We start from the raw sequence: 22351 nt of genomic DNA, 5'->3' as shown, positions 1-22351 counted from the left end.
CACACACACACACACACACACACACACACACACACACACACACCACACACCACACACACACACACACACACACACACACACACACACACACACACACACACACACACACACACACACACACACACACACACACACACACACACACACACACACACACACACACACACACACACACACACACACACACACACACACACACACACACACACACACACACACACACACACACGTGTTTGTACCCTGCGAAAGATACTCACTTTAATAACTCATATGTGCTTTTATTTGCTGACTGCTCTACATTTGGTCTTAAAACCTGGACCGAATGGTGACTTAGGATTTGTTAAAGCACTTTAAACTAAATATTTGTATTTGTATGTTAAAATGGCCGTTACCAAAGTAGATTTCATGGGAGTTTCTTTGCTTGGTGATGTCATAATCAGTAATGATTTACACTCTTTAAAATGGCATAACTTGCACTAACTTTGACCTTATTTGTGTGATTTCTGCAGCCGATATCAACGTCAGTTTGGTTACAACTTCACAGTTTGTCCTCCTAAACCTTGCCTTTACCTAAATAGAAAATATACACACACCACAGACATGGCTGCCATTGTTCTGAAAATTAAAGACAATTCTAGTGTCAAATTGGCCGATAATCTGATTTGTGCAAAGGAATTAACTTTGTCCACTTGGCAGGCATCTATCCTCCCTTCTCTGCTTTTTGCCAGAAGACCATCGGGGGAGAGAGCTGAGTGACTTCTGGAGGACAGTGGAGCATGAGCTCATGACTGCAGCAGCTTTCTTGTCTTTCTTTCTATCTGTTTGTCTCTGCTTTGAGGACAGTCAGCTGTGGCCAGCAGCATCATTTCATCTGGCAGCTACAGTGACTCAACTTCTCTTCCTTATTGCCGTCTTTCTCTTCTTTCACCCTGCAATTTTCCCCCTGTCTCGCTGTCAATCTGAAAATGTTTTCCATCCCAACTCCCTCATTAATAGCCTGACTCGTTCACCATGCCAACATCTTTATTAACGTCCTCTCTGCATGTGGATGTGGAGGTTCTTCCGCTCACCGACAGGGACTCTCCGTCTGGCTGTGCGTTTCGTCACATGGATCCTTCCTGCTATAGCCGGCTAATTAGCGGTGGCTTAGCGCACATTAAGCAGCGATAGGGGTTTAACGTTTCTGGGCTAATCCCTCTCCTTTTGGCTAGGAAATCGGAGCCTTGTATGTCATGAGGTAGACTTACATACAGAGATTAAGTCTGGCAGTCTGAGGCTATTTACCGGCATTCAGGATGTCTGCAGTAAGCCCTGCCACTGCTGCCACTTCGGCCCATTTAGAAAACACTTCAGGCTTTCACCATGAATTGAAGCTGCACATTAAAACACAATCAGGTTTTACATTGCAGGTGCAAAGCTTGTCCACAGCGACTTTCAGTACAGCAACGGGAAGCGTTTTGCATTGTAACTCTAAAGCTTATTCTGCTGCTTTCTTCTATAATCTCCTTGCATCTCCTTAAAGAAAACGGCAATGCTGTATGAATTAGGGCTGTCAGTCGATTAAAATAGTTAATCGCGATTAATCGCACATTTTTTATCTGTTCTAAATGTACCTTAGAGGAATATTTTTCAAGTTTTTAATAGTCTTAGTATCATATGAGTGGACAAATATGCTTTATGCTAATGTTTATTATCATTTGAACAATGACAAATATTCTCATGAATATTAAACACAACAACCTCTGAACATTACAAATATTCGCCTCAATTCAACCTGGAACCTCTCTCATACAATAATACAATACTGTGTGTGTGTGTGTGTGTGTGTGTGTGTGTGTGTGTGTGTGTGTGTGTGTGTGTGTGTGTGGTGTGTGTGTGTGTGTGTGTGTGTGTGTGTGTGTGTGTGTGTGTGTGTGTGTGTGTGAGGGAGATGGATCGTTGGAGCTATGTGCAACTCAAGGCATATGCTCAAACGGGAGCTGCCTGGACGCTGCAATCATGTTGCGCACTATCCGTGCTGAGTGTGCTGACTTTTCGTACAATGTCCCACTGTCTGGCTTCCTGCATAAAGTCAAGTGCTCGGCGCAGTTGTGGCGAAATGTCGCTCCTCTGTTTTCATTTAAACAGCTCCATATCCGTTAGCGCAGCTAGCTAGCACCAGATGCTAACAACAACAATGCACGTAAGGTCTCTCTCTCGCTCGCTTGGGCCACACATACACACACCCTCCCGGTCCTCCCAACAGCCAGTCGGTGCCTGCCGGTGAGCGTGGAAGTGTGGTCTGCCACAAGCGGGCGGCAGGAGCGGGGCTGTCAGCATCAGCTTGTAGATGGTATTTTAAACTCGATGCGCTCTGAAACTACGGGGCGGCCGAGGAAAAAAAATACACATGCGTTAATCGGGTTAAAATAATTAGTGGCGTTAATTTTTTTTTGCATTAACGCGTTAACTTGACAGCCCTAGTATGAATATAAAGATTACATGTCTAATTCTCCAATATCCAACATGAGCAAATGCAGGGATTAAATGTTGAAAGTGAGCCAAGACAAAGAATATTAACAGAAATTCCTATGTTCATTAAATTGAGTGCTACCAAATACTTTTAAAACCTACTTTTAGAGTCGTAAAATAAGAGGATTATAAAAAAGGGGATTACTTATACATCATATTTTTGCCCATTTTATTTTATTTAGTTTGTCCAGAAATGAGGAGAGAGAGATTGGGGATTAATACACGAGTTTTCCAGCTGCTCTTGCAATTTTATAAAAAGGTACAACTACATGTAGCTAAACCTAATGCAGCCCAATAGAACAGTCCTTCATCTTCTAGGTTATAATGTGCAGTTGTCCCATCATTTGCTAGAAACAAAAACTGCTTTTTTCTCTCGCCAGTCGATACTGTGACAGCTTTTAATGATTGTAGTTGGATGACAATAGGTTGGGTGAAACACTAATGATGCCCCGGCGGCTTTTGGGCTGTTTAATAATCAAAGCGTGAGCCACTGCGTCTGTTTTATTTTGAGTTGAGTGTGACAACACTTGGTTTGGTCGAAACGTTTACAAAGAGGCTTTGATTTCGCTTGGGCGTTCACCTGTCGCACCGTCACCAAAACAGTTCCACATTTTGCCTCTGGCACCAATTTTGACGAGCAGTTAAGTTGGACTGGGATTCAGTTCAAGATATGCTTGACTATCTGATACCGCCTGCATGATTTTGGGTGTTTTTTACTGACTTGCAGTCCACTGTCACTATGTGGACTGGTCTAATGCAAACAGTGAGAGTGAAGTTAAGCATTTTTAACGGTATAAACATGAATGAAATCTAACTTTCTATTTTCTGCATGTTTTAGAGATTATGTGTCAGGCTCTATTGTCTTACACTTATCCTTTCTTTCATTACTTTCTTTTCCTCGTCTGTGTCTGACTGTCTCTCCGCTCACCTTCCTCTGTTTCCCTCCATATGCCACAACAAAGGCAGCACAGTGATGCGTCTGGCTGGTCGAGAGCCCTCTGAAGGGTGGAGATGCTTTAAGTCTCTATGGAGTCATGCTAGCTGACAGAAGAGAGTGTGTAAAGCGGGCGCAGCCAGAAGAAGCCATCGCTCATTGTTCACCTGCACCTGAACTCAGCACGTCTCCGAATGCCAAAACAGCTCACATCACAACAGTGAGTGTTAAAGTGCCGCAGAAACACCGGCTTTTGATCTGTGCGATAGTGGCTTTCGGTATAGTGCTCTGGGGAGAGGCTTGAATACGAGCACAGTGAGCGGTTATGAGAGCCATATAATTCCAATTACAGATATAAAAACCTAGATCACACTCATAGAAATCTAATCAGTTGCATAAATCCAATGATTGTCACGTAATTGCCAATAAAAGCTCCCTTCTAAGCAATTTATTTTGCTCCTACAGACAACATATGTTATCACGGTGACAAGTGGAACTCTATAATGCAGATTCACTGTGGACGACATAAACACACAAGAGGACTGTGGAACTACAGCAAACACTCGGCTGCACTTTTCAACCAATTCATCATGTAATAAGGTTTGTTAATAAATAGGATTTGCCACACAATAATCCTTAATTGAAAGATATAGAGACTTGATAAGGAGTTTGTGAGAATCACCTGGGGTGAGGTTTTAGGTTTTGTGTGAAAAAACGTCTTTCAAACATTAAAACTATCCAAGATTAGAGGGTACACTTCAGTTATATCTTTTTTTAATCAAATTACAGTTCAGTATACAATAAGTACATTAGCGTCCTTTTTCAAGTCATGCTGGTTGCCATTGCTTTTTTAAACTTATGTTTGATATCTGATGTTTGTACTGCAAAGTAACTTTTGTCTACGTAAAAAACAAAACGCAATCTGTAATTTTAACTGTGGTTTGATCATGATTAGTTTAGTGATTTAACCACATAGCCTTTCACATTAATAAAGCCCATATAAGGATACAATAATTATTTCTATAGCCTTTATTTAAAATCTATACTTCTTAATGTTCCCATAAAGTTGTATAATAATGTCTAAATAATAATAAAGTTGTATGATAATGTGTAACTCCCCTCACTCTGACCCTCACAGCAGTTCACAGCTCCGGGTCACTCAGCTGTGTGTGGCACCAGATGCTGCTCATTAGGCTTAACGACATAGTTGTGCTTCCTTAATGCAACTCAGGTTGTATTCTACACATTAAAAAAACACATTAATTCTCAATGTTTAAGTCCTAAGAATACTGTAGCTTCGGGACAAAACTACTGGAGGATGCTTTGTTCTGCTTTCAGAAATGTAGAAGGACTATTTCTTTTATTTTTACATTTCAATGACATGTTTTCCAAAAACAGCATAGCAGTCAATAAAAAAGCCAAACTAAAATATTTATAAATCAGCCTAGATCACAATTAAAAAGGGTAAGGTATTAAAGGTATTAAAAAACACCAGCTCATATTGAGGTCTCATAGGTGGTTACAAATATGGAACATTAGTTTAATGATTTGGTAGAAAAAAGTTTGGTAGAAAATAATATGAAGATTTATACAGTTCTTCCCATATTTAGTTGTTGCTACTTTGAGTTAAAGTTATTTTGTTTTGAGGGTTATTGGCTTTTTAGTTCTATACAATGTCGTTTATCATAAGCATACGAGTCCTAACATATCTCTTTCAGCATGAAAAGTTTCAAATTAGTGCCATGCTGCTGACACTGAATGGCAATTTCACTAAAAGGATGTATTAAAAAAAAAAATTGAAATGAAGAATTCACCATTTTCATTACCTGTATCTTCTGGGTCTTCGTCATAGTCTTCATCATCACCAGATGAGAGTGAATCTTAAAATAAAAGAGAAATAGAGCCGATTTAATATTTCATTTTCAAAAAAGAAAGTTGAACAAATCTTATTTTGGATCTGTACTAAATCATCTGGACAAGTTTCTCATTCTTCAGACTAGCCATCAGATAACACAAAAAGTACATCTGGAAAGCTTGTAGCCCATTGCGAGAGGAAAATAGCGAGGGGAAAAACAAAGCAGGAATTGTGTGCCTGCTAAATGCCCAGTGGAGAATAAAGAGTGTGGGTTCACCACAAGTTAATACACACACATACGCATGAATGCATTTTAAAACTGACCTGCTCAATGAGAAACTCATGAATGAGTCTACAGTTCTCTGCAGTGTGGCGACTCGCTCAGAGATTACAAACAAAATATTTCCACAGACGCTAGAAATGAAACACACTGGTGTGTGTTCACGTGTGCAGACGCACATACAAAAACAACTCTTTCTGTCTTTGCAACACACTCTGGCGCTAACTCTGGCTAACAGTAAGCGTGTCCGATGACCTCTAATTATTCTCCAGACGCAGATACGAAACAGATTCACACATTTTCACGGCTGTGTTGTAATTATTTTTCAATCTGACCTCAAGTTTTCTGGTTCAGCTCCACGGGTCTGGTTAATGAGAGCCAGCTGCTACCTCGACAACCCCGTTAGTTTAAGCTGCTCCTGAAATGCCTGACTAGCAGCTTTTAGTTTCTATTATTTGACACCTCAATTCAACACTCCAGTCTCAGCAGTAGAAGCTAGTTATACTTCACATTACAGTCTGGGTGAGCTTCATTATTGCAAAAACAAACCAAAAAGTATTCTGGCTCTCAAAATAGAGCTAATAGATGAGTGATTTATGATATTATTGAAATCTGAACACTCAGACATGCTAGCAGCTACAGGAGGCTGTTGTTTAGCGTGTGCTAATAGTTGCTAATTAGCACTCAACACAGCCAAAGTTAGAATATTAGCTTGAAGTATATAAACTTGATTGTACAAATAAAGAGTAATGCACTAAAAATGTGAATTATAACAACTCAACTAAAGTGAACAGTTCTTAGACATCTATAACTAATTTTATTAGCACACTAGGATATTTGCTTTGGCTGAAGCTAATCTACACCCATGTGTAAACAACATATTTAACAAAGCTATTAGGTCCCTACAAAACCTCTAACCAAAGTTACTCATTTCAATACACTACATTTTACATATAAAATACAAATAAAACATCTTTCAGTCCCTCACAATACAGCCCTCTTTCTTCCAACATGTGTACCGTGTGTGTTTGTTTTTGAGAACAATATTAGCTTGCATATCTGCGCTGCCTGGAAGCCGTCCATGTGTTACATCTGATACCGTTTCTAAATATCTGACACCTTACTTAAATATTTGAGGGAAAACAAAACAGTCCATGTGTAATTTAGATGAAGCCGAGGCTCTGTGTTTGAAGTAGGGCAAGAGAACAGGATATTGCCAACACAGACTACTGTTTAAAGTCTGAGTCTTACAAGTAGGCCTACTGAATATTAAAATGATATTCACTTGCTCTGTGGTTTTTCTCCTGAAACATGCTAAGCTGGAAGCACATCAAGTTATCTCACCTCACCTCACGTCAATGAGAGATTTGTTTTTGCTCTTTTTTAAAGAAAAAGAAAAATCTGATTTATGAGCTGAACATATCTTGGAAAGGTTGGGGTATCTTCCTTTGGTGTTGGGACTGGGAGTGTGTTTGCATGTGGTGTCCTGCAGTGTTGATACTGTATGATATGTGGGTCCAGGAAGAGAAGAAGAAGCTGTCCACCTCTGATCAGCCCTGGAAAAGGCAATTTTCTCCTAAACTTGCAGCCAAACACATGCGCGTGTGTGTGTCTGTGTGTGTGTGCGTGTGTGGGTTGATGGGGGGGCGAACTCTCTCATTTCTTGCCACCCCATCTGTTTTCAATAATGAAATGTTTCGAGCTAATTGCTTTCTAATTAGTTGTCAATAACAGGCTCAGCTGGTGTCCATGAGTTTTATGGGAATCAAACGCCTGACTTTCAAGCTACTGCTCGCTCCTTTTTGACCCCCACACCCCTCTCCTACACAAGCTCTTTTTGCATCACACACTTGTTTAAGATGTCACTCATCCTCTCACCCTATAATGAATTTCACCTATGACTGTGCATCAGGAGGGGGAATCAAAACTTGGCTTGGTGTTAGCTGGTGCAAAGCTGTGCCAGTATGATGCTGTGTGTAAGTGTGTGTGTGTAAGTGTGTGTGTGTGTGTGTGTGTGTGTGTGTGTGTGTGTGTGTGTGTGTGTGTGTGTGTGTGTGTGTGTGTGTGTGTGTGTGTGTGTGTGTGTGTGTGCAGCTTGGCAGACAGCTAACGGGGAGTTGAAACCGAGAAGGAGGAGAAAATAATCGAACTTTCCTCTTGAGCAAAGTTTTCACCGTCTTTCTTTGAGTCAGTATAAAAAGCTGTCATGTCTAGACATCACTGCTGTAATTGTTCCACTATGTTTATTGATAGGAAATACTTTGATTCTTAGCTGTCTGTCAGACGGGCAAAGTGCCTGTTTCTATTGGAGCCCTGCTACTGACTCGAGTATCTGTGTATGTCCTTGGCATTATGTCTTATTTAACAGGCATATTTCTGAACATGTGATTTGCAGATCTTACATCTTGTTCCTCATTTCTTCATTGCATGGAGATAATGTCTATATCTTTAGATAAAATCGTATTAATTAGGATTATTTCTTTAGGCCCGTAATAAGGTCAAACGCGGCCATCGGGTTGCTCCCAGCAGTGGTTTTCAAAAGGATGGCACAGTGAAGTCAAAAACGTTGTTCCTTATCTTTACATTAGACTGTTTCCATGCCACAAAAGGACAATCGTTTATGTAAAAACTCTCGGAATTGGCATTTAGACATCACAGGATGACATTTTTGGCAGAATCTGGCTCAAATAAATGACAAAAGTATCTTGATTGTCTTGAGAATAAAGCAAGTATTGTTTCTGATAAACCATCAAATTATCTCATGAGCAAATATTCCATTCACCTGTCACCCTGACGGTGTAGTTGCTGAGCAGCGTGTTGCTTTGTGCGAGCCGACACGAATAAACGCCCGAGTCCTCGTACGACACGTTGATGATGCGCAACAACCTCTGGCCCAGCCGCGTCCGGTTGCCAGGAACCAGCCCGGCGCCGTCTTTGAACCAGACAACGGGCTCTGAGTGGTCCTCCAGGTCACATGGTATCTCCAGGTTTTCCCCCATGCCCAGGACATGGTCCTCCAGGAACGTTGACTCACTAGACCCAGAGTCTGCAAACAAGAAGAAGACACAGTGGGGTCAGACATATGCTTTGTATTCCACACAACAATATTCTTCATATATGATATGTCTTTTTAAGTCTTAAGATTTTTTTTATTAATTCTTTTGATTTTTTTTTTAATTTAACCTGAAAAACTTTGTGATAAAAGCTTACATTTTTGGAAATGTGTGGACTTGTTGAAATAAAACATTATAGGATAAATCGAATCAAACAATCAAAACACTTTTCTCAGCACAGGTATACTTGTAGACATTTTGTAAATAAGGGGTTAGGATTTTGAATAAACAGCGTTATTTAGAGGCAACATTATTCACATGTTTTTTCAGTATAAGAAAAAGACCCGTTCGTTCTGAAACAATGAGGCAGTCAAGCAGAAATAACCGCCGACCCGCTGGCGTACTATCAGCTAATCTGCCTCTGGAAGTCTGAAAATTGTAACTTTTTATTCCAGCACGAAGATGGAGACAGATCTGGGCTGTGTGGAAATGAACGCCCCCCCTCCCTTCTCCTCTCCAACCTTTGCTGTCACACACCAGCTCATTTACTCTGGGTCTGGGTAAATAAACAGTGGCTCCCCTTGTGTCTCCTCATGTAAGAGGTGTCTTCTCATCCAGAAGTCAATTATACAGATAGAAAAGTAACTACTCTAGTCGCTCAGGCAACCATTCATACAAAACGCCACAAACACAAGGACACTCATAAACACACAGAGGCATGCATACCTCCACATATGCTAGCATGTAGCACAGACACCCGCTGTGAAGGCTTTCAATGAGCTGCTCAGGCAACAGAGTACACAACACACTCGCCCATGGGAAAGAGAGTGGATGAGGTGTGGTAAGAGCTTGATTTATGACGGCAAATACACCCACTGTTGACCAGCGGCCTTGCTCACAAGCAGCGAACGTGAACGCAGCGCTCTCACAGACAGCCTCGAACTGATGTTAGGTGGGGTTGAAAGGCAAGGTTAGAATCAGACGATACAATCTTCTCGAGGAATACATAGTAGGAGATTTAAATAATAAATGGGCTCTTTCAGATTCTGATGTGGACCGTACAGGCGGACAGACGTGACGTTTATGTGGGAGAACCAGCAGGTATCGCTCCTTTGAAACATGTCTGTATATCATCAGTCGTCCAAAATCAAACTACAGTGAAGTTCTTCTTTGTACTGCGGGTCTTAAATAAAACAAACTGAATAGAGAGTTGTGAATTGTTTTCTCTCTTTTATTGCAACCATCCATTACAAATCCTGGAGATGTTAAGTCCATAATGTGCTTAACGTGGCTGTGCAGTTCTCTGCGTGGCCTCTGGCTTTGACAACGATATTTACAACTCCTCTTTTTGAGAGCAGAAAGGCCCATTCACGGGAAGAAAAACACAGAGGCGACGGTGCACAGAGCATAAATTATATCTGAGCATGAATGGCTCGCTACCTTTCGTGTATTACTTATGACCTCTGTGAAAGAAAAGGAGAAAATGGGGCTAAGAATATCTGCAGGTCTTAAACATGGGAAATCGAGCTTTATGGGGTAGATATAATAATCTCCAGAGACTCATAGCTCACTTCGGCTTTATGGAGCACGAGCATTCAAGCACAACCTCCTCTGGCAGCGTCGAAAACGATTTATTTGTATTACGCACTGCTTAAAGGGCTAGTTCACCCAAATTAAAAGAACATATTTTCTCACGTCTAATTGTGTCGAACCATACAGATAGTGTCAGGTTTTTTATTTGGAACTATCCTCTATATCTATTCAAAGCATACTGTGGTCTCTTTGGAGAAAAATGTGGGTTATAAAAAACAATTTATTTAATAAGGGTTTGTTCATAGCAAGGCTAGGCAATGCTGTGGCTTTGATCCTGGGAAAATAGATAGGGGGAACGTTTGTTCACTGCTTGTGTGTTTACTCTGCCAGAGGCGAAACAAATGCAATTTTCCTAAAGAACACAACAAAACAAAGATATTTCTCATGCATTAAAAACTCAATTTTTCACGAGCAAAGTGCCCTTTTTCAGTCACCAGCAATGACTAAATATCTGCCTTTGCTTCGGATCCTGCACTTTGAAATGCAGATTTAAATGTGGGGGAAAAAACTGCTTTGAATAAAAGTGGTTCTGGTTTGAAAGACTTCCCCTTTGTGCCACAGCACGACCTTTCAGGACAGATCTACCAGCCGCTGAGCTTTAGTGGAGATTGATGCTGCCTCGCTCTACCTTTCCTAAGTGAACGTCCTGTAATGTACGGTCACAGGTTTGATCACAGTGACAGGAGACAGCTCTTTGAAATGTAGTCATGCAAGTGTGTCACTGAGAAATATGCAAATAGATGGATTCCTAGTTAGTAAGTGAGCACTTTAAATTCCTGAAAAGAAAATCCTGTCAATGTGTGTCCAGCTGTGGAAAACTCAGTTGTTGAGCAGCTTTAAGGTGGGAACACGTGGAAGTGAATGAATGTTCAGTCACTCGGTCACCTTCCTCACATGTGAGTAAGGAAGTGTAGTTTGAAATCAAAATGGGCCGATTTGCCTTTTGTGGTTCTGTGAATCTGACATTGAAGCAAAAAAGGTCCATATTTTGATGAAAGTGTTTCAGAAATCCTTGAAAGAACTCTAGGTTTCCCCTGCAGAAAATTATAAACATTGTTTGCATTCTATAGTGTTTAGATAACAACCTGCTAAACAAAGTTTGATAAGTTATTGTGAACATTTACATTAAAAGTTCATTATTACTTTAAAAGTTGTACTAGCAAGCGGGTTTAACTTGGCTGCCAAGTGGTAAGCGCCTTGGCTATACAGTGTTTTTTCAAAAAAGATGGTACCAAGTAGAAAACAAACATTTTTTACTACTACAACTGTTCATGGTCTTAACTTTTGTTTGTTTCGAAGCCAAAATTGTACACTTTTTAATGGAAACACACTGATAAAAACATTTAGACATCACAGGAAAAAGTTTAAAGGCAGACTCCCAAATAAATCAAAAATCAACTATTCAGAAGTCAGAGAAGAATATGAATCTGCATGATGTCTGATATTACTTTGCCCAATAATGGCCTCACATGATAATGATAAAAAATAATTACATTTGGTTTGATTAAAAACATGAATTCAAAGGTTTTGCCCTTTCAAATCCTTGTGTTTATATTCTGTGTAAACTACTTGATGACATGTATCAAATTCATGAATAAATCCAACCTAAAGTTATTCTGAAAAAGCACAACAATGAAAGCTCAGCTGCAGCATTTTGGTGCAGTCCGGCCAGATATCAACACTGAGACATTCCCGCTGGTTTATCCGGTGTGGCATGTGTGAGCTATCAGCTGCCTGGTGTGTGTGTGTGTGTGTTTTTGATGGGGGTGGGAGCACTCTCACCGGAACCATGGGCCAGCTGGAAGCAATGTGTGATATGTGCTCTTTGAGTGTGTATGTAACTGTGATATGTACATGTGTGTGTATGTAAGTATCTGCGATCGCAAAAGAGAAAAAGTGTGTGTGTGTGTGTGTGTGTGTGTGTGTGTGTGTGTGTGTGTGTGTAGTACAGGCTAGGCGGTCACTCCATAAATCAAGAGGCCCCTGCCCTCCTGGCCCTTCTTACCCTCTCGGCTCAATATCATAACAAATAGCCCTTCAGAATAATATAAAGTCTCTCTTTGAGATACTGCGGCGCGCCGTACGTTAGTGCGCCGCATACAGACTCCATCTTTTCTGTCCGTCTGAAGAGGTTTATTTATCCTCTACAAACTTCTGCAGGGGCCGGCGGGCAGGCTGTGGCCCTGGGGATGAAAATACCTCTATGTGGGGAAGCCTTCACACACACACACACACACACACACACACACACACACACACACACACACACACACACACACACACACACACACACACACACACACACACACACACACACACACACACACACACACACACACACACACACACACACACACACACACACACACACACACACACACACACACACACACACACACACACACACACACACACACACACACACACACACACACACACACACACACACACACACACACACACACACACACACACACACACACACACCACACACACACACACACACACACACACACACACACACACACACACACACACACACACACACACACACACACACACACACACACACACCACACACACACACACACACACACACACACACACACACACTCACACAAACACACACACACACAGGTAGGGATACACACACACACACAGGTATCCTTATTAACATTAATCATCTTATACCAGACTTATTAGCTATCGCCATGGCTGCTGTCATATCAGGACACAGGAGGGAACACGGATGACGTTCGGCTCAGTCGATGCACTTAAATCCACTTTATCCAAGAAAAGTACATGTTATAGTGCCGACAAAAAGGGGTTTACGACCACATGAGCTGACCATCTGTGGCTGCAGTGATACCAATAACTACATCCCAGATTGTATCTAACTTTTGGAAAAGGGAATGCGATACATGTGCTTTTTTCAGGAAGGATTTATTTGAGAGTGAACTGATTTTGCTTAACACATGGGCAAGCAAAGCAATAATAAGATCCTGGTTAAGATCCTTAAAAAGGACATTGTCAGATTGAACATTTTTATGATTTTAAAACAAATTTCAAGTCAAATTTTGCCGATTGTCATTCAGTTGAACATTTTTACTTTTTCTTTTTCTTCTAGAGAAAATATGCAACCGCAAACTTTTCCAACGTGAACTGTCACTGCATTTTCAGCTTTTTTAAAAAACATATCTCTTGACTCTCACATTAGAGTGCTTGAGGTTGCAGCGGGTGAAAATGGAAAACTCCACATTAAAGTAGACAACTGTGAATTTTAGAGTAGATCCATGAAATGCTTAAGATAGTTTGGTGTCTGGGTGTGTGCAAGTTGTTTTCAATGAGTCAGCCTCCTTAAAATTAGAGTGAGAAGACTATTTTCCTAAACGTCATATCTGTCAGTAAACAACTAAATTGAGGCATCACTGTGCTGAATACATTTTCTCATCGGAGGAAATTCAGAGTTTCATCTCTGCGCCTAACAAGCAGGTCCTCAATATAACCAAATATCAAAAATAAATAAATATTTGAAATCCTTTGATCGTACCGACTCCATGCTGATGTACGTTGCTGTTTCAGGAGAATGACGTCTTCTTGTTCTTCCAGGCGGCTTTGCATAAAGAAATGTACATGCAGGTTCAAACAGGCCGGCAAGAAGGATCAGTCAAATAAATTACAAGACTTTCTGTAGGGGAGCTTAACAGGTACTTTTATTGAGTAGAAAAGCAGCATACCTTTTTTCAAGCTATATCTCCGCTGAAACCACTTCTGAAAGTGATGGATTCCAGATGGGCCAAGGGGACATTTATCTTTATCAAGCTCCCTTTTTTTCCTCCTCCTAACTACACTGAACTAATAATACAACACGGCCCATGTTTCCAACATCTGCAGAGCGAGCTGTTCTCAAACCAGTGGCAAACATTTCAGTGACAAATGTCCTTTTTTATTGCAGGTAATTAGTTGTTTGCGTCTACTTCTGCAGAGAATGGACTCTCTTTTCATTAGGAAAAAAGAGGAATAATCCTTTCCACATTTCTGTGATCACTTGGTGAGCATGTGTGTGACGTAAGGAGGTGTTCAGTGTTTCTGCACACAAATTGGTAAAAATCTATGCATGAAAATGTCCCTAAAAACGTTGGTTTGAGCCTGATTTTTTAAAAACTTGGTTGGACAGGAGAAGTTTGGACCAAAGAATAACTCATCATGTTTTTTGTAGATCTGAATAACAGGGTGGATACATAAAGGAAGTTTTACTTTTATTTAAACTGCAACTTTTTTTGCGCTGCAATCCAATCGTGTTGGCATTATCTGAAATTCACAGAAATATATATAAATGCATTGTTTGAATACCTCAATGCATACAGATACAAACATGTTTTTGCTAACAAAATCACCAATATTGGAAGAAGTTCTTTGGTGTATCTGAGGAGAATGTAAATGCAGCTTTGGCGTTAGGTCCGCAATCTCCAAGTGCCCTTCTAGTTACCAAAAGAAAGGATGGCTAAAGCTTATAAAGATAAAAATCCAATTTTTAATAAAAAGAGTTTATCTTTTAAAGACATTTCCTGAGCAGCAGCTTCAGCCGGCGATGTCCTCCACAGCAGCCCGTCTGCTCGCTGCGGCCCGCCAACAGATTCTTTACTTCTGCTTCCTATGCTGAAAAACTTGACTGGCTGCCAACCATTTGGCACAGTCAACACACCCTCAGACAAGCCAGCATCACATGACCTTCAAACAGGATCTGTGGAGCCCCCCCAATCACCACCACCAGCCCCCCCCCCTCCATAAAGAGCACATTTCTCTTCCTCCATTTCACAGCTATGCCTATTGTAAATCCTGCTCTTCCTGGAAAAGCTCCATCTTCTTCTTTACCCCCTCTTCTTTTCTGCGATGTGCAGTGAAACCCCCCTAATCTCTGTTTAATATGGTTTGGCCGGATGTAAATACCTTCGGACAATGCCCTTAATCTGGGCCAGCCTGACAACCTCACACCGTTGCTGAGAAGCCTGCCAGGAGAAGATGGAGAGAAAAGAGGGACGGCTTCGGCGGAGATCAAGGAGGAGAGGAGAAAAAGAGGAGGGTAGAGGGAGGGTTTCCCCAGCTTGTTGCCTCTATTCTTCACCGAGTTGAGCCGCACTTTATCAAAAGAGCTCCTAAAATCAAGTTAAAGATAGACGTAGCCTCTAAACATCCCGCCCCGGCCTGTGCCAGCCCCCCCTCCGCTCGGCTGCCCTAACGAGCATCGGAAGCTACTGTACATCCAGAGAGCGTCTTGGCAGCGCCCAATCGTCTTTGCTCCTTTTCATACCCTCATCATCACCCCCACCTGCCCTCCATCCCTGCAGCCTGAGCACAGGGCCTGGGTTTGGTCCATGGTAATTGTCATTCAAAAGACGAACTGGCCTAGTTTCAATTCAACAGACAAGTGTAAGAAGCTCGCCTCACAAAAGCCAGGAGGGTCTGTGGAGCCACCATACAACATAATCACACTTCCTTTAACAACACAGAGGAACCAATCCGATTACAAGGCGGCTTTTTGGATCTCAGAATATGGACGTAAGAGCTTCTTTTTTTAGGCAGCAACTTGTTTTTATACTTTATTTTTCTTTAACAAAGAGAGGAGAGGAGATATTCTACGAGTCAGCTGTGCGGTGTATTGATTTAAGGTCAGTCTGGGAAAACCACATGATTTCACACAGACTTTGGAGGGAAAACTGATGCTAGATCAGCACTTCTGCATCCTGAGAGGCTTACTGAATCAGGGAAGAGATTAGAAAAAGACAAACATCTCAAATCGGGGCGAAAATTAAAGTCTGTGCTGAAAGTTGATAATAAACTACAACACTTGAGAACAAAAGCAGTCTATAGAAAACGTCAAGAATCTTACAAACTGTGCCTTTTTCATTAAGTACCATCCTACTCATTAATTGGCAACATTTCCTGCAATGTCGTAAGGAGTAAGTTGTAGAAATATTGAGACATTTATTTTATCACGGAATATACTGTCATCACTTGTCGCACAAATCCTTTTTAAGGAGACATGCAGAATTTCAACTGCAAATGATTTAAGTTAATGACAGAGAACAGAGTGTTCCTTAAAGTTCAAAGTCTGAATGCTTCTTATCCAAAACCCATAAGACAAGAAACAGCTGATGGAAACCGTCTCTAAACAGACAGACACAGCATGAGGAGATGCCTGATTGAAATGTTAAACTTTGACCTCCGCTGACCCCTGACCGGACCTCTGGGGGAGTTTACCCCACATCCACACATACACAAACACACTCACAACTTTTGATACTCCCCAGCTGGGATGACCTGCCCCCTACAAATGTCTGGTGGTGGGTGGGATGGTGACAGTGTGTGTGTGAGAGCGTACAAAGACATCAGTGTCATGGAGTGTGATCAATGTAAATGAACACTTGTTTTTTGGACACACACACACACACACACACACACACACACACACACACACACACACACACACACACACACACACACACACACACACACACACACACACACACACACACACACACACACACACACACACCACACACACACACACACACACACACACACACACACACACACACACACACACACACACACACACACACACACACACACACACACACACACACACACACACACACACACACACACACACACACACACACACACACCACACACACACACACACACACACACACACACACACACACACACACACACACACACACACACACACAAGTCTAAAGCCTGGATTGTTCTGCGTTGAGGTGTCGCCTCGGCAAGTCTGCGAACCTACACAGCATTCACTCTATAAGAAAACTGACTTTGTGCTTTGGCATTTAAGCATTATTTTAGACTCGCAGCATGAATTTGTAAAACAGTTTGATCTGAATAGGGTCTGAAGGTGGAGGCGGGATCAGTGAGACATAAAGGCGTTTACTGCTCTGTTTATGAAGCTGTTTATTGGAGTGGTGGGACTGCGTGCGTCCGTCTCTACGTGAAACCTGCTGTTGGTCTCAGCCGCCATGTGCTTCTGATCACAAACCTTTCCTGAGCTACTTCCTGTCTCGTACTGGATTGCTGCTGAACCACCAACCATCAAGCTTCTTATCTTTTTTTAAAATGAACTATCAATCTTCCTGATGAGGAATGTGTTAAAACAAAAACTGACTTGTTATTGGCATCTTGATTCTCCCCGGGTCTTCATTTGAATATGGTGTAACTGTTCAACGCAGGACCGGTGTGTTAAGAGTGTGTGTGTGCTTATGAGAGCAGGACGATAGCAGGAAAGCCTCTAATCCCATCATCCCTCCCTCCAGGACCTGCCTTCACTTTCAGCACAAACAGGCCACAGAGAGGAGCCTCTGTTTGGGAGAAAGAACAACTGGAGCACAGTTGTCCTGAGACATCTATACTAACACAGCCTGAACAATGTGCAACAGTCCTCTGGAACCAGGGCTAATAGGAACTAACTGAAATGTTATATAGCCAAAAAAAACATCTGCTTCACTATTTGTGTTTGATTCCACTCTCAACTGGGAACAAAATCAAAGTATTGCAATGCTAATGTATCTTAAGAGAGAGTGTTAGCATTTCTAACGTGTTCACAGCAGGTACCAAGACAGCATGATGTATCTATGTGGCCACAGTTGTAACAATGTCTGTGTTTTACTATGGCCTATATACAGTCCTGTTTAATAGTCACTATTGGTTCCTTTGGAGGGTAATGCAACATTATGAGCAATTTTGAGACACTAAAGTAAAGTGTTTTAAAAAAGATGAGGGTGTATCTTATGATTATTTTGACTATCAATGGATCTCTTCATATTGGATATTTTTTAAAGATTCATTTTATGACATTTTTGCCTTTAAAAAAAGGGAAATGTACACTTTAAGACAGAAAACAAAAGGGAAATGTTAAACGCAACAAGGCTACCTAACTGGAATTAAACCTGGGTCTATGTGGCAATTTAAAAAATAATAATAAAGGAACACTGCAACATCATTTCAGCCAACAAAAAGTCACACGTCTTTATTGTAAGTTCTCCTTGTCAGCAATCAAAGTTGTTTAAGGCAAAAGATGATATAATGAGCCGTTAAGAAGTCTGCAACCAAATGATGCTTAAAAAGATCAGACACTGCTTCCCCGGATAAAGCAACAAGCTGTTGCAGAGTTAAAATAATCTGATGTTTTCCGATTCTGACTTTGCGGTGACACGCAGCAGATAAACAGGCGAACGTTGCGCCAGCGCCGAGGGGAAAGTTGTCACATGAGGAAAAAATGCACTCAATTACCAGATGCACCACACTCCAAAATACCCTTTCATGGGAATTTTGAAACAATTTCTGTGCTGGGTTAGCCAAAAAAAGCCAAAACTCGACAGTCACAGCTCTGCTTCTAACGCAGCACAGCACCAAAGTCTCTCTTTCTCTCCTTTCCAGCGAGAAAAGCCTTCCATTACGCTCTGTAGACGCTACCAGGGTTTATTATTTTAGCTCTTCTGGCAAAATAACATAAGGGGAGTGAAGGGGTGAGACGTGGGAGGCATGGAAGCCGAGTTGGGTTTCAATATTAGACGTGTCAGCTGCCCTGGATGTGGGGGTGCTTTAAACATGCGAGGGTAAGAGTGGAGACCCTGAGCCTTTTTGAGCGGTGGAAGAGGTGAGCAAAGATTAGCCAGCTGAGAGAGAGAAGAAGATGAAGAAGAAGATGGGGCGGCAGAGGAGGAGAGGGCTATCTATAATTATTATTCTTACATTGGCAATACTGTACAGACACAAAGAGGAGGAGGAGGAGGAGGAGGTGGACGATGAAGGCACAAAGTGAGCAGATGTGTGAGTGTGACCAGGAAGGAGGGAGAGAAATAAAGGGAAGAGGAAGGAAAGAAAGAGGAAGACAGAGGGACGAAGAAGATGAAAGAAACACACACAAACTAACTGTGACAAGCAAAGAAGGTGAGCACACACACTCACTCCCCCTCTCTCCCCAAAACACACACACACGATGTTGAACACTGTCTGCTGGCTCTCTGTTTCCATTCACAGAAATGTAAATGGGGTGCAGCAGACAGCACAGCTCTGGTTCTGCTCAGCGGTCAGAGAGAGGGAGACAGTGTGGGAGGCGTGGATTAGTTTATAATAAATATATCGTGTTTACTTTACTATAAAAACACAAAAGAAAACACATTGGGACATAAAACCGGGTCATAGATTTGAATTTAATAGTGAATGTATGTAAGAATAGTGTAAATGTGGTTGAGGATTTAAGATGGTAAAAGAGAAACAAAGAACGGGTGTATGATAGATATGACAGGTATGTGTATGCATGAGTGTGTGAGGGAATTTGTAATATAAATAGCAGCCGAAAGCCTTCATACAAAGAATGGAACTCAAAGTGCTTCACAATAAGTAGGTTTGCAGGCACAAAATCGCATTGGTGAGTGAGAGTGTTGTTTCAAGGACACACATAAGATAAAATAGGATCCATGAAGTCTAGTATGCTAGTTTGAAAGCTTATCAAATACCTAAATACCTCTATATTTAATATGTTTACTATACTTATTTAATTTGCCTTTTTTATCTGTCCTTGTTGCTGTAACTGCACAGGTTTTTAATGATATAAGAAAACAAAGAAACATTTTGACATGAAAAGAGTGGAACTTCAACCTAATCAAGTCTATGTGGTCTTATTTAAATAAATGGTGTTTTTCATGCTGTGCTAATCTTCTCATCCAAAGGAGGAACAACAAAACTGAGAGGAAAATAACAGATGAGCAAATAATGTAAAGAAACACCAGAAACATCGGGTGACATCAAATAGAAGCTCTAAGAAATGAAGCAGGAGATTGTGTGTGTGTGTGTGTGTGTGTGTGTGTGTGTGTGTGTGTGTGTGTGTGTGTGACTGAAGAGCCATTTGGGGTGTAGAGGGGGAGCCAAGGGGCTGAAACTTGCATAGTCTCTCTCTGCCCCTTTCTCTGTGTGTGTGTGTGTGTGTGTGTGTGTGTGTGTGTGTGTGTGTGTGTGTGTGTGTGTGTATGTGTGTGTGTGTGTTGGACTGCTTACAGCTCGGCACACAACCTGCCATCTGTTTGCCTCTGCCAGCAACCAAACACACTATTCCAATGGAGTTGGCACAAAGACACGCGCACACACACACGTTTATACACGCATGAGAACAGTGTATATTGGCTCATTTTGCAATTGCCATCCATCAGTTCAATCAAAATGATGCAATTAAAGTAATGTTGGCCATAAATCCAGGTGTCAGCGAGAGAGATAGAGACGATTGAAAGGAGGGACATCACTTTCAGTAAAACACCATCAAACTATCACTTCACAGCACAAATATATTATCTCAGATTTAACTGCAGCTCCAGCTGAAGTAGCCACACCCCCTCCCTGCGCAGCCTCCAAAACCCGTCCCTCTGATACGACACAACGAGCCTCTTTGTTCCTCTCCATGTTTGCCTTATCTGTTAAGTATCCCAACAATTTCCTTAAGGGGAGATTTGTAATTAAAAAACCAACCATATGTCATCGCCGCTGTCAGCCCACGGACTAGGATCTATCATGAACTGCAGCCAGAGGTAGAGCAGAGGACATGTACAGGTGTGTGTGTGTGTGTGTGCGCGTGTGTGTGTGAGTGTGAGTGTGAGTGTGAGTGTGTGTGTGTGGTGTGTGTGTGTGTGGTGTGTGTGTGTGTGTGTGTGTGTGTGTGTGTGTGTGTGTGTGTGTGTGTGTGTGTGCTGCAGAGACATCATTACACTGAAAGGGAAAGTGCAGGCAGCCTTCAAAGTGCTCAAAAACGATTGGATATTTTTTTTTAATTGAAAAAAAAATGAGAAAACGAAAACTGAGAATATTTAAAGCTTTAAATGTGTTTGCATAAATGTTGAAAAATGCAAAGGTGAAAAAGAGACAAGAAGGACTACTTTTTTTAAATCCCAGTGCAGGAAAGGTGTTTGAGGTAGAACACACAGACACAGGTCCGTGTTTTCATCCATAATTCATGGGGTGGCATGCAGAGAGGGTTTCAAAGGGCATTAATGAGGTGTATTAATACGTACATAGCTGTGGCCTGCAGACAAGATTCGTACGAAGGCCCCTCGCTGACACTGACCTACTGATCTACAGCTGTCTGATCATTCTTTCCATACACAGAGGAGGAGGATTTCACACTATGACTACAGAAGAAGGGAGAACAGTGACAGCGAATATATCTATATCAGTTTGCGTTTCATAGTCAATCAATAGAGAAAACCATGAATAACCGAGTGGTATTTTCAATCCTAGTCGCTTGGTTGTGGCACCAGGACCTATTTTTTTAAATCTTTAAATGTGATAGTAATCAATATCTTGTTACTTACGACACATTAAATGAGAACTTGTTTATGGAAGGGGTTAATAGTGTGACAGTTATTATAACCTGATTCTGCATTTCCCCGAGGCTCTTTGGAGCGTTTTACCATGTTATTGGTAACCGATTGTTTTACTACTTTGGTTGACTTTAAGGTGACACGTTAATATCCTTATTTGTGTGACGTTATATCTTGAATTTGAACCCCTAATAAAGCTCAAATGGACAAAAGGACCGCCATTTTCACCACTTTGATGTTTTTTGTTTGAATGCAGCCTAATCAACACATTTAAATCAGGTTGTAGATGTAAGTGTAAATTAACCAGATTTAAAATCTAACCAGATATTCAATGCCAGCTTTCAGTACTTTAGGTTTTAATCTTCCGTCCTACAGACATGTTGGATTTTAGTCAGTATCAAAATAATTGAGCCTTGGTCCTTCAATATGAGGCACATTTTGTTTCAGGATTTAGTCCAATTCAAGTCGATCTGATATGAAAAACTTTAATAACATTTGGTCGGAAACAGGTTTTTTTCAACTTGTGCCCAACTGTGTGTTATCCTTGTAAAAATACTGCGTCTAGACAGTAGTCCTCTGTAAGTGCTTGATGAAGATCTCCATAATACATCATGTGCTTTGAGATGATGCAACAAAAAGTAAAAAGCAAAAAACAAATGTACAGTCAAAGAACTTAAAACATCATGGTGTAAATGTTAGACCTTCTAAAGGTTAATATACAGATTTATTTTT

The 22351-nt window shown here is 41.3% G+C and overlaps 1 protein-coding gene across 26 annotated transcripts in view; it reads right to left on the bottom strand.

Annotated features, from left to right (window-relative positions):
* The window catches only part of fgfr3 (fibroblast growth factor receptor 3), a 113717-nt gene that overhangs the window by 41672 nt on the left and 49694 nt on the right, over positions 1–22351 (bottom strand). For 19 of the 26 annotated variants that reach the window (XM_034235425.1, XM_034235446.1, XM_034235424.1 and 16 more), the window contains exons 3-4: positions 8363–8626; positions 5260–5325 (exon numbers count right to left, since the gene is read on the bottom strand). In XM_034235425.1, the coding sequence (XP_034091316.1) occupies positions 5260–5325; positions 8363–8626 (330 nt within the window). The remainder of the gene's footprint in view (positions 1–5259; positions 5326–8362; positions 8627–22351) is intronic. The other 7 variants (XM_034235438.1, XM_034235436.1, XM_034235445.1 and 4 more) reach the window with 1 other exon arrangement.

This window comes from Gymnodraco acuticeps, unplaced genomic scaffold (genome assembly GCF_902827175.1).
Source record: "Gymnodraco acuticeps unplaced genomic scaffold, fGymAcu1.1, whole genome shotgun sequence".
NCBI lineage: Eukaryota > Metazoa > Chordata > Actinopteri > Perciformes > Bathydraconidae > Gymnodraco > Gymnodraco acuticeps.
The sequence above is the reverse complement of the archived record's forward strand: the minus strand, read 5'-3'. Positions and strand labels throughout refer to the sequence as shown.